We start from the raw sequence: 16,050 nt of genomic DNA on the forward strand, positions 1-16,050 counted from the left end.
CGAGAGCTTCAAAACGGTATATTGGGGGCCCAAATCTGACATCATATGCCCAAGTTACGGTCCGCTTAATATCGAAGGCCCATGCAGCTCCGGGTTTTAATTTTAGGGTTTTCTTGTGTTTTTAAGTTAAACTAGAGTTAGCCACCTTATATAAACATTTTTTTTATGTTGTTTGAACACACCTTTGACAATCTTGAGTTTGATATCATTGGAGAGGATTTTCTCAACTTGTTCTTCAAAGAACTTTTGACTTATCAAAGGATTTTGGCTTAAATAAGATATTTAGCCACCTTAAATAACTTTTGACTTATTTAGCAATCTGGGTTCTTGAGACTTAACTTCTCGAGGTTTAGATCTTTTATCTAAATTCTGATCATATTGGCTTTCTTGGGTTCTTATCAATCTAGTTATAGGTTTTCTAGTTAGATCTTGAGGGGTTCTCATCAGCGCCTTTCTCAGTAGAGCTCTTGCATGATATGGGCCTGGTGACTCATTGTCAGGTTAGTCATTCTCTTTCTCTTGACCTTGTGTGTGTTTGTTTCTTATATGTATGCTAGTTGTTCTATACTTGTGCAAGAGGATTTTGTGGGATGCTCTTGTGAGCTTTGTTGATAGTCATGATTGGCCTTGGATTACGAGGTTAGATTTTAATGTTATGCAGTCTATTTCAGAGATTTCTAGTGGGCATGATCAGCCTCAGGGGGCCATTGATGCTTTTAATTTAGCATTACTAGACTGTGGTTTGGAGGATGCTAGGTTTATTGGTAGTCCTTTCACTTGGACTAATGGGTGTACGTGGAAGCAGCTTGTTAGGGTGATCTGTAACGCCTAATAGTTTTGCTTTTTTCTTTGTTTTTTGAGTCACACACCTAAATCATACTGCTTCGAAACATTCTCCTTTGCTTTTATCTTGTGATAGGGATGTGGCCAGTGGGCCTTCTCGGTTTAAGTTTTTGCATGCATGGCTTAAACATCTTGATTTTCTTGATGTTGTGCTGCAGTCTTGGGCTGCTCCAGTGGTTGGTTCGGGGATGAGAGCTTTTCAGCAGAAGCTTGTCTGGTTGAAGCTTTACTTGAAAGTGTTGAAGAATGATGTATTTGGTAATGTTTTTTTCTTGGGTCAAGGAGGCGGAGAAGGATGTTGCTCAGAAAGAAAAGTTGTATGATCTTTCTGGTTCTGCTGCTGATAGAGCTATCTTTTTTTAGGCTAGGGCCCAAATGCAGCACGCATTGCTTTGTGAGGAGATTTTTTTTGCATCAGCAGTCTAGTGGTCGTTGGGTTCGAGAGGACAATGCTAATACACGCTTCTTCCATACGATTATTCAAAAGAAATGCCAGTTGTTTCATATCTATCGGATTGAGGATGCTTCCTCTGTGTGGATTTCTAAGCCAGCTACCGTTGCTCTGATACCACGTTGGGCTTGGGCCTAACTCAGCCCCAAAAGAGCTCTCAAAGGGTGAGGGCTACCCAGAGCTTATAAGCAATGCTAGGACCTCGCTTGTAGGCGATGAGGGATTGGCACCATTTGTGCACTTACGCTCCACACACCCTTGGGCCATTGTTGCCCCCTCTCGGGCAAAGGCTCTGGTTCTGTCGGAGATGCTTTATTTTCAGTATCAGAAGAACTATCTTCAACAATAGGTGTGGCAGTTGAAGTACTTGGATCTTCAGTTTTGGTGGCCATTAATATGCTTGTAATGACAGCATATTCACATTCAGAGTTAGTGGAGGTTCCGACTGAATTGGTGTAGGTGGAAGAGGATGGGTTGGACTCTGATGTGTTTGACTCATAGACTGTTTCTGACTCAGAGGAGTCAGAAGATGTGTTTTAGATAGTATGATAATGATACTGATCCATTGGGCCTTTGTCTTTTTTGGGAGGCTCAGGAGTGGGTTTTTGTGAATCTTCTAGTGGTACTGGAAAGGAAGTTGAAGAAGAAGTGGCCTTTGGCTTTGGTTCTCAAATCTTGACTTTAGATCTTGATTTTTTAGGTGAAGATGGTTTAGGTTAAGGAGTTGGTTAAAGGTGTGAGAATCCAAAGAACTGATTGTAAACAGGTTGTTGAGGTCTGGATGGTGTATAGAAAGGTGCATAAGTCTCGAAGATTGGAGGAGGTACTGTTGAGGTTTATGTTTGAGTAAAAAGGGAAGGTCGAGTCTTTTCAGTATCAATTCTTGTTAATTCAACTTTGAGCTTTCTGATCTCGGCTTCTTTTTTATTAAATTCTGGACCCCAAATGTGGTTGTTGATCATTCGTCTGAGATCGACATCTAGTTCAGAGATCCGGTCTTGTAGATGTATATACATCTGATCAAGACGATTGCTGATTGAATCAACTTTAGTTTCAGTCTGAGAGACTTGATTGGCAACACGATCAATTTTCTTACCGAGTCGTTGAAGAGTTTGATTCTGAGCACTAGCATTTTTGGTTTGCCAGTTTAAAATAGCTTCATACTGTTTTAGCTCTTCAGGTTGCCCAGAGGAAGTAACTGGGGATTGAACAAAAGGTTTTGAGATAACTCGGGTTTGTGTGCCTGTCTGTTTTTCAAGTGGAGGAAATGATTCCTCATAAGATTGACTTGAAAACATAAGGCATGATCTGATTAGATGGACAGAAGGTTTGGGATCTGGTGGAGGTTGTGGAGGGAAGGATTTGCAAGATGGTTTTGGATAAGAAGAATTTTTTCTTCTTCTTTTTCTTTCTCCGCATAACTTCCAATTCTTCATCAACATTCGTATTATCCAAGCAAGGAAAATCGGGATTGCACATATGGGCGTCAGGAACATCCCATAAAAAGTTTTATTTAGATATACTGGATACCCTTCTGATGAGAAATCATGAATGGGAAGTTTCTTTTCTTGACCAGTTTGAACTGCTGTAATCATAGTAGTGTAAGAAAGCCGAGGAGTGTCTGAAACAGGCTTGGTTTCAGGTGTTTGAAAAGATAGTTTGACTTGACAATTTTGCCGTCTTTCAAACGTAGCTTCTGTTGTTTGGACTAGTTCAGAATTTTGGTGGAAGTGCTCATAATTGGTTAACCATTCAAGAGGCATGAGTTTGAGCAATTCTTGTTTCTGGATTTGTTTGGGAATTTGGATGATGGTTGGAATTGTGTCTGTGTCAGTTAATATCATTAAGGCATTGGATGTAGTGTGTGGTGTGGGAAGGTTTAGTGCATGATTCTGTAATCGATACACTATTTGGTGATGGAGGGTTGCAATCTTTGATGTGGGTGTTTGTTGGAGCTGGATCTGGACTTTGAGGGTCGTTGGAAGATTGGGATCCTCTAGAGAGAGGTTGAAATTTCGGTAAAAGGTTAATAAGACACTACCAGCATGAAATGTGGTCAGGACGGTTCCTACAACAGCATGTTGGTACTGTTTGAAACTGGTGTCTAGGAGAGCAATTCTGGCTGTAACAAGTAAACCTTTTCTGCTATGGAGGGTGAGAATCAATCTTACACCGCCAAGATGGAGGTGTGTGTACCCTTCTCGCTTCCAATTTGTGACAAGATCCGAGGGTATTTCCAAAGTGACATACTGTTCGCTCTGAAAAGCTTGTAAAGCACACTTATGCAGTCTAGAAGACTGAATATATTCTTTTGGTAATGGTCTTTTGGTGGAGGTCAAGGTCCGAATACTTCTGGTAAAAAAAGTTTTTTGTTTATAGAGATTGTAAGGACTCATGATGGGAAACTGAGATTCATTGATTTGGGCATACTCGGGGATATAGGAATATTCAACAAGATTTTCAATTTGAGAGGTCAGATGTTTAGAACATGATTTTGGAAGAGATAGAGTAGAGGAAAGAGAAATATGAGAAGAGGACGATGAAGGAGTTGAAGATGTTTCCATTTTTGAGTAATCTTCTTCTAAGAAATCAAATAAGATTATTTGCGACTACTAATGATACCACCTCTGCGAAAAACACATGGCTCTGGAATGGTTAACCAATTATGAGCACTTCAAACTCAACGAAGACATAAATCCCACAAAAGCATCCCATCCGGCTATGTCTCCTTCCGACCTCTTACTTGCTAAGCAAGAATGTTCTCAGTTGCTCCAGCAAGGTCTTATTGAACCTATTGATTCAGATTGGGCTTGTCAAGCCTTCTATGTTGAAAAACGATCTGAATTAGTTCGTGGTAAAAAGAGGTTAGTTATTGATTACCAGCCATTTAATTCTTTTCTTAAAGATGATGAGTTCCCCCTTCCAAAAATCCAGACCTTATTTGTCCATCTTCAAGGGGCTCGTATCTTCTCTAAGTTTGATCTTAAAGCTGGTTTTTGGCAACTTGCTATTTCACCAGTTGACCGTCCCAAAATGCCTTCTGCATCCTAGATGCCCATTATCAGTGGATTGTTATGCCTTTTGGTCTCAAGGTTGCTCCTTCATTATTTCAAAAGGCCATGACAAAAATCTTCAGTCCTATTCTCCATCATGCCTTAGTTTATATTGATGATATCCTATTATTTTCCTCTGACCATGAGAGCCACCAGAAGCTCCTTTTGGATTTCTTTCACATTGTGCAGGAACACGGAATCATGCTTTCTGAAAAGAAAAGCAGCATAGCAAAGGAATCAATTGACTTTCTCGACATGGTGATTAAAGATGGCCATTATCAACCTGGCCCACATATTGCAACTGAATTATTAAAGTTTTCGGACACACATCTCAACAAAAAGGAGATCCAACAGTTCCTTGGGATTGTTAATTATGTCCGTGATTTCATCCCTAAAGTTGCAGTCCACACAAGCCAGCTGTCCAGCATGCTCAGAAAACAGTGCCCTCTATGGGGACCAGCATAGACAACAACTATCCAACAACTAAAGATGATAGCCCAGCCACCTCCTCCTCTCCACATTCCCACAACTGGCCAACGAATCTTACAGACTGATGTCAATGATGATTACTGGAGTGCCATCATTCTTGAAGAGATAAATGGTGTACGTCACTTCTGTGCACCTACAAGCGGACAATTCAAAGACTCTGAAAAGAACTACTATGTGATCTATAAAGAGATTTTGGCGGTCAAGTATGGAATCAAAAAGTTTGAATTTCATTTAATCAGCCACAAATTCCTTATCAACATGGACAACTCCTCTTTTCCTCAAATCTTTGACTTCAAATATAAATGGCTCCCCGACAAACAACTGCTTAGCCTTAATAACTGGTTTGCTAAATATGATTTTACTATCCAACACATAAAAGGCAAACAGAACCTCATCCCAAACTTTCTTACTCGTCCGGCTATAAATAAACCCTCACTTATTTCCTCCATTCATACCACCCCAGTTATAGCCATGAACCATCAACTTCCTTTCAAAGCTCTTAACCAGAGAACCTTCCCCATGAACTTTACTTTTCATTCAGCCTACCAGCTCCAAGACTTTGCAAAGAAATTCTTTTAACGGTATTTCTTTAATGTTCAAACCAAAAAACCTTATTGTTTTCCTTCTCTCTGTATGGAAAACTTGTTTCTCACAGGTCTTACCCTCTCTTCCTTAACCATCTGCGAAGTTGAGTTATAGTACATGTGGTGTCTCACTACCCTGTATGCTACAAAACTGGTCTCCCCTATCCAACCAGTCCTCCGCCATCTCACTACTCCTGAATTCTCTCCAGACCTTCTGTGGACTCTCCTTGAATGGTATTTACCACTCACGTGGTGGCGTAAACAACTCAAAAATCTGTGTACTTTTCACGGATTAGACAAAATGCCAGAACAAGAAGCAGACATGTTCACTGCAGTCTACATCGTTCATAGACCTTACTTCCAGCACCTAGAAACAACAGACTTCTTGACACAAGATATGGCCTATGAATGGAGAACTTGTCCTCATCTTTACACCTTCATTCATGATCCATCTGTCACCTCTATTCTCAAGTCATACCTTCTGAAACTTAACAATGTTCAGCCATCCGCCACAAACATTCACCACACCTCTATTGGACCATCTCACACCTTGGAAATAATCTCAAAAGAACAAACCTGTACTCTAGGTTCCAGTTCAAGTCCTCGAGGAATCCTTGTTATGGAACAATGTCCTAATTACACTAACGTCTTATTCCAAGACGCTCAGGACCCATGGGAAGATTTTCAGTCCCTTCTCCATACTGAAAATTCCCACTACATTGTCACAGAACCAGACCCTCCTGCTCCATCAGCCCCAAAAGGAATGACTATCGCTGATGAAGAAGCCTATTTGCAGGCTGAAACTTATCTTGATCAACGATAGATCAGGCGTGCCAAACGCCATTATGAAAAAGCAACTGGTGATGTGTCTCCATCCCGTTACCCATCCACTCCATGATTGCAGACACACATGGGAATCTTTTGCTTTTGCTCCTAAAGCTTGTCTTTTACTTTTCCTTTTTAGTTTTGGCGTGGTGTGCTTTAATCATTATGGTTTTGTAAAAGATAAGGGTCCCACTTTATCTCTCCTCCCTCGAGATCTCTATATAAGGATCTCTCTTTCCTTTTGTAAGGCAGGAGTTAATCAGAAATAAAATTAAGTTTTTCTTCATGATGTCTCTCTAAACCTTTCTCTCTTCTAGGAATCGAAAAAATTATTTGAGTTAATAATGATACGCTCACCTCTAATTTTCTAAATTGAGTATGCTCTGCACTTGCCTTAAGCCTAAAGATCATGTGCATCAGAAAGGTCATGTTTTATCCTCCAAAATCGATTTTTTAAAATGAAATTGTTTTCTCACAACGTTCACCCTCTTTGAAGGCCAAGAGTGCCGTGTTTTTGGGTGGTATCGTGAAAAACTGTTTTCAAATATGATTTTCGATTTTTGGTATTTTGACGGATAAGTGTATATCGGCTGGAAACCAGAACTTGCGGGCTATTGGCCCTAAAGATAGACTTTGTTCTGTTATAGATCTGGTGTAACAACGCCACGTACAACTACCGACTAGTATCAAAGCCTTTGCCCGAGAGGGGGCAACAATGGCCCAAGGGTGTGTGGAGCGTAAGTGCACAAATGGTGCCAATCCCACATCATCTGCAAGCGAGGTCCTGGTATTGCTTATAAGCTCTGGGCAGTCCTCACCCTTTGAGAGCTCTTTTGGGGCTGAGTTAGGCCCAGGCCCAACGTGGGCGAGAGGTGCTAGTTAGTTTCAGCATACAGATTTTTGTTCTCTCTATTATGACTGTGGAGGATGGTGTGGGTTTATGTAGAGAGTCGAATATGGATGAGGTTAGGCATGTGGTCTTTTCTATTAATCATGATGGTGCTATTGGTCTGGATGGGTTTTTTAGAAGATTTAACCAGTCCTGGTTGGATATTATTTGCGGTGATTTATTGGATGTTGTTGTTCAGCCATGCCCAGGAATTATAAGAGTACATTACTGGTTCTTCTTCCTAAGAAGCCTTCACTGGCTTCTTGGGTTGATTTATGTCCGATTAACCTTTGTAATGTGACAAAGTGGCTTCTTTTCTGCCTCATATTATTTCTCCTACTTATAGTGGTTTTGTTCCTGACCGGAGTGATCCATGATAACATGCTTTTAGTTTAGGAGCTAGTACATGATCTTAATTGCCACAATCAAGGGAATAATGTAGTGTTGAAGGTTGATATGGCTAAGGCTTATGATCGTATATCTTGGTCTTTCATCATTCAGATGTTGTGATGTTTTGGGTTCTCTGAGCGGTGGGTATCTCTGATTTGACGTGCTATCTACGGCCCTTGGTTCTCAAATTTAGTGAATGGGATCAATTATGGGTATTTTCAATCCCAATGTGGTCTTCGGTAGGGTGACTCTCTTTCCCCATGTTTGTTTATTATTGCTACTGAGTTTTTATCTCGGGGTTGGATTATTTTTACTCCCAATATCCCGCTGCTCGATATTATTCAGCTGCACATGTTTCTATCTCCCATTTGAGTTTTGCAAATGATATTTTTATTTTTACAAATAGGATACGGTCAAGCCTTTAGTGGCTTATAGATTTATTACATCACTATGAGACGATCACGGGGCAACTGAATAATCAGGCCAAGAGCAGTTTCTATATTAGGAGTTTGGCTTCGGCTTCTCGCCAGGCTACTGTCCACTCTGTCACTGGTTTCCAACAGCGTTAACTTTCGATTACTTACCTTGGGTGCCCGGTCTTCACAAGGTTCCTCGAGCTCTCTTATTTTGACGATATGGTCCAGAAAGTCAAGGATAGAATCTCTGGTTGGGCTAATCGGTTGCTATCTTCTGATGGGAAATTGGTGCTTATATGCCATGTGTTGTCCTCTATGCCGTTCCATATATTTGCCCAAAGACCACATCCAAAAGAATATATCCAGTCATCCAGATTGGATCAGTGTTCCCTTCAGGCTACCACAGCTGAACACTATGTCACTCTGGAAATTCTCCCGGAGTTGATTTCCAACTGGCAAAGAGAAGGTTATACTCATCTCCATATTGGAAGAGTCAGATTAATCCTAACCTTACATGGAAGGAAAGGATTACCAGTCACAGCCAGAATTGCTATGCTGGATACTAGGTTCACATATTACCAAGAAGCCGTTATTGGTACTGTCTTAACCACTCTTCATGCTGGAAGTGTTTTACTCACTTTCTATCCCAATTTCAACCTATCTCTTCAAGACATGAATCTCTCCACTGCCTTGAAAGTCCAAGTGCAAACTCAAGGTGCCGAACAAATCTTTTCTGCAAAAATTACAACTCTTCACCATCAATTGGTCTATCAGCTCCAGAACATGCCCTAGACCTTCCATCACCGAGTGAATGATAAGCTCTTATCCCACATCGCTGGCAAGCCAAAGCTCCCGGTCGCTTATAAGCGCTGGGCAGTCCTCACCCTTTGAGAGCTCTTTTGGGGCAGAGTTAGGTCCGGCCCAAGTTGGTATCAGAGCCAAGGCCTGAGGGCGAGGGTAGAGTGAATGATAAGCTCTTATCCCACATCGCTGGCACGCCAAATCTCCTGGTCGCTTATAAGCGCTGGGCAGTCCCCACCCTTTGAGAGCTCTTTTGGGGTAGAGTTAGGCCCGGCCCAAGTTGGTATCAGAGCTAAGGCCCGAAGGCGAGGATAGAGTGAATGATAAGCTTTTATCCCACATCGCTGGCAAGCTAAAGCTCCCGGTCGCTTATAAGCGCTGGGTAGTCCTCACCCTTTGAGACCTCTTTTGGGGCAGAGTTAGGCCCGGCCCAAGTTGGTATCAAAGCCAAGGCCCGAGGGCGAGGGTAGAGTGAATGATAAGCTCTTATCCCACATCGCTGGCAAGCCAAAGCTCCTGGTCTCTTATAAGCGTTGGGCAGTCCTCACCCTTTGAGAGCTATTTTTGAGTGAATGATAAGCTCTTATCCCACATTGCTAGCAAGCCAAAGCTCCTGGTCGCTTATAAGCACTGGGCAGTCCTCACCCTTTGAGAGCTCTTTTGGGGCTGAGTTAAGCCCGACCCAAGTTGGTATCAGAGCCAAGGCTCGAGAGCGAGGGTAGAGTGAATGATAAGCTCTTATCCCGCATCGCTGGCAAGCCAAAGCTCCTGGTCGCTTATAAGCGCTGGGCAGTCCTCACCCTTTGAGAGCTCTTTTGGGGCTGAGTTAGGCTCGGCCCAAGCTCTGATACCACAAATACAGCGAGAATACGTGGCGTTGTTACACCAGAACTATAACAGTTAAGACTGTTCTTTGGACCAGTAGTCCGCAAGTTCGGGTTTCCAGCCAATATACCTCTGAGATCAAAAAACTTTAAAACATTTTTATCTCAGGTTATATAACCCAAAACATACTTTCCTTTAGTCTAAAACAGGGTACCAAACCAGATAAGAAATTATCAAAAGTTTTCTGATGCACAGGATCCTTGCAAGAGGCAAATGCAGAGCATACTTCCTTAAGTTTCAAAATGAACAGATGTAAGTTTTCTTCTTATTTTAAATACTGTAGAACTTCATTGACAGAGAGAAAAGAGAAATTAGAAATTCATGAGTATAGAAGGCTAGAGATTTTATTAATGTTGTGCTCTACTTCCAACGAGGAGAAGATGAGCTTATATAGAAAAGGATAGGACAGGGCCCTTAAGTTTCAAAATGAACAGATCGTATGTCTTGGTCTTTCATCATTCAAATGTTGTGATATTTTGGGTTCTCTGAGTGGTGGGTATCTCTTATTTGACGTGCTATCTACGGCCCTTGGTTCTCTAATTTAGTGAATGGGATCAATTATGGGTATTTTCAATCCTAAGGGGGTCTTCGGTAGAGTGACTCTCTTTTCCCATGTTTGTTTATTTTTGCTACTGAGTTGTTATCTCGGGGTTTGGATTATTTTTACTCCAAATATCCCTCTGTTCGATATTATTCTGCTGCACATGTTTCTATCTCCCATTTGAGTTTTGCAAATGATATTTTTATTTTTGCAAATAGGATACGGTCAAGCCTTTAGTGGCTTATGGATTTATTACATCACTATGAGACGATCACGGGGCAACTGAATAATCAGGCCAAGAGCAGTTTCTATATTAGGAGTTTGGCTTCGGCTTCTCGCCAGGCTACTGTCCACTCTGTCACTAGTTTCCAACAGCGTCAACTTCCGATTACTTACCTTGGGTGCTCGGTCTCCACAAGGTGCCTCGAGCTCTCTCATTTTGACGATATGGTCCAGAAAGTCAGGGATAGAATCTCTGGTTGGGCTAATCGGTTGCTATCTTTTGATGGGAAACTAGTGCTTATATGCCATGTGCTGTCCTCTATGTCATTCCATATATTTGCCAAAAGACCACATCCAAAAGAATATATCCAGTCATTCAGATTGGATCAGTGTTCCCTTCAGGCTACCAACGCTGAACAATATGTCACTCTTGAAATTCTCCCGGAGTTGATTTCCAACTGGCAAAGAGAAGGTTATACTCATCTCCATATTGAAGGAGTCAGATTAATCCTAACCTTACATGGAAGGAAATGATTACCAGTCACAGCCAGAATTGCTATGCTGGATATTAGGTTCACACATTACCAAGATGTTGTTATTGGTACTGTCTTAACCACTCTTCATGCTGGAAGTGTTTTACTCACTTTCTATCCCAATTTCAACCTATCTCTTCAAGACACTAATCTCTCTATTGCCTTGAAAGTCCAAGTGCAAATTCAAGGCGCCGAACAAATCGTTTTTGCAAAAATTACAACTCTTCACCATCAATTGGTCTATCAGCTCCAGAACCATGCCCTAGACCTTCCATCACCAAGTGAATAATAAGCTCTTATCCCACATCACTGGCAAGCCAAAGCTCCTGGTCGCTTATAAGCGTTGGGCAGTCCTCACCCTTTAAGAGCTCTTTTAGGGCAGAGTTAGGCCCGGCCCAAGTTGGTATCAGAGCCAAGGCCCGAGGGCGAGGGTAGAGTGAATGATAAGCTCTTATCCCACATCGCTGGCAAGCCAAAGCTCCTGGTCGCTTATAAGCGCTGGGCAGTCCCCACCCTTTGAGAGCTCTTTTGGGGCAGAGTTAGGCCCAGCCCAAGTTGGTATCAGAGCCAAGGCCCGAGGGCGAGGATAAAGTGAATGATAAGCTCTTATCCCACATCGCTGGCAAGCCAAAGCTCCTGGTCGCTTATAAGCGCTGGGCAGTCCTCACCCTTTGAGAGCTATTTTTGAGTGAATGATAAGCTCTTATCCCACATTGCTAGCAAGCCAAAGCTCCTGGTCGCTTATAAGCACTGGGCAGTCCTCACCCTTTGAGAGCTCTTTTGGGGCTGAGTTAAGCCCGACCCAAGTTGGTATCAGAGCCAAGGCTCGAGAGCGAGGGTAGAGTGAATGATAAGCTCTTATCCCGCATCGCTGGCAAGCTAAAGCTCCTAGTCGCTTATAAGCGCTGGGCAGTCCTCACCCTTTGAGAGCTCTTTTGGGGCTGAGTTAGGCTCGGCCCAAGCTCTGATACCACAAATATAGCGAGAATACGTGGCGTTGTTACACCAGAACTATAACAGTTAAGACTGTTCTTTGGACCAGTAGTCCGCAAGTTCGGGTTTCCAGCCGATATACCTCTGAGATCAAAAAACTTTAAAATATTTTTATCTCAGGTTATATAACCCAAAACATACTTTCCTTTAGTCTAAAACAGGGTACCAAACCAGATAAGAAATTATCAAAAGTTTTCTGATGCACAGGATCCTTGCAAGAGGCAAGTGCAGAGCATACTTCCTTAAGTTTCAAAATGAACAAATGTAAGTTTTCTTCTTATTTTAAATACTGTAGAGCTCCATTGACAGAGAGAAAAGAGAAATGAGAAATTCATGAGTATAGAAGGCTAGAGATGTTATTAATATTGTGCTCTACTTCCAACGAGGAGAAGATGAGCTTATATAGAAAAGGATAGGACAGGGCCCCTATCACTTTACAAACGACAAGTTTTAAAAGCAAAGCAATAAAAATAAACTAAAGCATGACTCATGCTTTAATTATTACAAGCCAACTTTGAAAAAGCAAAAGTAATAAAGACAAATTAAAGCATGAAAAGCATGACAAGCATGACTCATGCTTTAATTATTACAAGCCAACTTTGAAAAAAGCAAAAGATGCCAAATTGCATGAATCACGGAGATGAGAGATTCATGTAATCTTCATCTGATGAGATGTCAATCGCATCGTTATCTTTTGAAAAGAAAACTTTGAGTGATAGACGTGGAGTTTCTGGTGGATGTTGATGATCTGGTCGACGTGGTGGCCAAGGGCAAAATATTTTGCGCCAAGAACAAGACGGGTGTTCCTTGGATCCAGTTGGTGCGCTAGAACTGGCTTTATTTGTTGGATCGTCTGGGGTAGGTGCTGGTGGTGTTTGTTGGAGGTTCTGAAGGTGTTGACTTAAGGGTAAAAATGCTTCCCATGGGTCTTGTGCATCCACTTTGGTATCAGAGCCTTCATTTCCTTTCTCAAAATGGTATGATCAAAGTTTGCTTCTTTTTTTCTTCGACCCTTCCACGACAGAGAGAATTTTCTACTAATGGCATCCACTTCCTCCAATGCTGCTTCTATTTCTTCTGTCATTACCTCCGTTTCCCTTTCTTCCACCCTCTCCTTACCCAAATCTTGTTCCAAACACACTGCTAGTAAGATCGAAAATTTAGTTGAATATTCTTATATCCCTGAATCTGCTCAGATCAATGAATATTCTTTTCCTCTTCTTAGTCCTTATCACCTCTATAAACGACCACACTTCTTTACTCGCAGTCTCCGAACCCTTATTTCCACCAAAAGACCACATCCAAAAGAATATATCCAATCATCCAAATTGGATCAGTGTTCCCTCCAGGCTACCACAGCTGAACAATATGTCACTTTGGAAATTCCCCCTGGAGTTTATTTCCAACTGGCAAAGAGAAGGTTATACTCATCTCCATATCGGAGGAGTCAGATTAATCCTAACCTTACCTGGAAGGAAAGGATTACCAGTCACAGCCAGAATTGTTATGCTGGATACTAGGTTCACACATTACCAAGATGTTGTTATTGGTACTGTCTTAACCACTCTTCATGCTGGAAGTGTTTTACTCACTTTCTATCCCAATTTCAACCTTTCTCTTTAAGACACTAATCTCTCTACTGCCTTGAAAGTCCAAGTGCAAATTCAAGGTGCCGAACAAATCTCTTCTGCAAAAATTGCAACTCTTCACCATCAATTGGTCTATCGGCTCCAGAACCATGCCTTAGACCTTCCATCACCTGAGCACCACTCTGACGCCCTCATGGTGTTAGCAGAATCAGATCAGATACCAACCATAATTCAAATTCCAAGACAGATCCCTAGACATGAACTCATAAAACTCATGCCCTTGGAATGGATTTCAAACTATGAGAAGTTCCACACCAATACTTCTCCTATCCAAACAACAGAAAGTATGTTTGAATAAAGATTTGATGGAACTGTCCGAATGACTTTTCGACCTCCACCAACAGCACCAGAGGAGCCTCCACGGCTCTTATTCACTTATTCAGCTATGGTTACAGCTGTTCAGACCGCTCAAGAAAAGCTGCTGACACGACTCAAAAGTGTATTGCTCTCAAGTATAAGAGTGTCTAGTTATAATATAACCCGGTGAGACCGGGTCGAACCACATGGAGTTTTAAATCTAGTAAAACTAAGAAAATTAATAACGGGGTAAAGAAATTATTTGAAATTGATTTAAAAATAAGCTAAGTTTTAGGATCCACTCTCTGTTTTCAAATTATAATTTTATTACTCTCTCATTTATATTTTGCCTCACTTTTATCAATTAATTATTATATCATTTAATTCTATGTGTGTGGATAAATATAGAATAAAATACCTAATGTGCCACATTATATTAATGTGTCGACATTATGTCAAAATATCATAAAATTCAGTGAGATTTATAAATTAACATAATATAAAAATAATTAGAAAAGAATTAAATAACCTTAAAAACTCATTTGAGAAAATAATAATAATTAATAGTTTGAAACATTGAGCTTCACCCTTCATCTCAGCTTAATAAAATTAGCTACTCATATTTAAAGAAAACACAATACTCTTTTTATTTGATAAACTTTTTGAAATATATTACAAAGAAAATTGATACAAATGGAAACAAAAAAAGAAAAGAAAAGAAAAGAAACAAAGAAAGAAAGAAATTCTTCAGCTGCACTCTATTCTCTCTCGGCTTAAGCTCTCAAAATAGCTCTCAAAATTGGCTCTTTGAAAAAGGATCCCCCGCTTGGCGTGCCACCCTTTGCCTTTTATAGGCAAAGTAAATCATCTTCTTTTATTTTATTTTATTAATATTAATATTTTATTTATTTTTTATATTATATATATATATTGAATTGTGTGATGGCCAGGAGGCGTGATGGCCTCCTGACCATCACCAACATGTTTTTGTTCTTTTGTTCTTTTTTTATTTTATTTATTATTTATTATTACATCTCTTCAATTTTGTTCCAGTAGTTCGTCTTTGTTCCCGCTTTCAATTTCAATTCTATCTTTATTCCTGAAAAATATTTACAAGATAAAAATTAACAAATTACGAATTAATTTAACATAAAATATATTTGGGGAGTATTAAAATAATTTAGAAATAATGAACGCATTAATCGACACAATAAGTGAAAAACTAATAATTTTATCCTTATTAAATGTACACTTTTTAGTGTTAATCACACCCCCCAACCAGCTTATTGCTAGGCCCTAGCAATTTAAGCGATAAAAATTTAGAGAAATTTCAAAACCAAATTGAAAATTTTTTTTTTTTTTGAAAAATTGTGTTTACTTCTTCCATCAAATTAATGACTATAATCAAATAAAAGTATAAGCATTATCTTCAGACTACAGAAAATCACACCCGCACAAAATAATTTAGTAAAATCCTGTAAAATGATCAATTATCAGAGCAACATTAATCAAGCCACTTTTAAGAATAATACATCAAACCCCAAAATCTCACGATTAAGAGTGACTCTCTCAAAAGAATATATACCCCAAATTAATTCGTCACTCAAAAAAAAATGGTAAATCTGAAATAATAAAACAATATCACATGCTCTCACCAAGATGAAAAAAATAATGCCCACGGCTTAGAAATAAAATGATCTCAAGTCCAATGAATTACTAGCAAATTTTATTTTTATTTTTATGCATCACCACATCTTTTAGTCCATATTACCAGCTTTTACTTCAGACTATAGTTCCCAAAAATCGAGAAGGACTTTTAGTAGAACGTAACGTAGGCTAGAGTTATGACTAACAAAAAAGGTAATAGGAAAAACAAAAATATATGTTTGAAAAATAGGGGACTTTGTGGAGATTATAAGGTGCTTTTTTTTTTGCTTGGATTTTTTTTTTATTAATTGATATATACATATCATTTTTTTTATAGCACCATTATTAGGAATACATAATCATCCTTATTTTCAAACATAATTGGGTGATGGAAAACATAAAATATAAGGTGATACTCCTCATTGGAGTAGGAAAAGATGATAGGTTACCAAAGAAAAAGTTTTTTTTTTTTAAAGGCTCAAAGGGGTTAACTATGGATTCTTTATAATAGGGTTGGCTAGAAAGGCTTAAACGGATCAAAG

The 16,050-nt window shown here is 40.0% G+C and overlaps 1 protein-coding gene across 1 annotated transcript in view; it reads right to left on the bottom strand.

The window, feature by feature from the left end:
- Positions 1-13,551: 13,551 nt before the first annotated feature.
- The window catches only part of LOC112097225 (cytokinin riboside 5'-monophosphate phosphoribohydrolase LOG7-like), a 4,059-nt gene continuing 1,560 nt past the window's right edge, over positions 13,552-16,050 (bottom strand). The window contains exon 4 of the mRNA XM_024181869.1: positions 13,552-13,694. Coding sequence (XP_024037637.1) covers positions 13,552-13,694 — 143 coding nt within the window. The remainder of the gene's footprint in view (positions 13,695-16,050) is intronic.

Source organism: Citrus clementina, unplaced genomic scaffold (genome assembly GCF_000493195.1).
Source record: "Citrus clementina cultivar Clemenules unplaced genomic scaffold, Citrus_clementina_v1.0 scaffold_6, whole genome shotgun sequence".
Classification (NCBI taxonomy): Eukaryota; Viridiplantae; Streptophyta; class Magnoliopsida; order Sapindales; family Rutaceae; genus Citrus; species Citrus x clementina.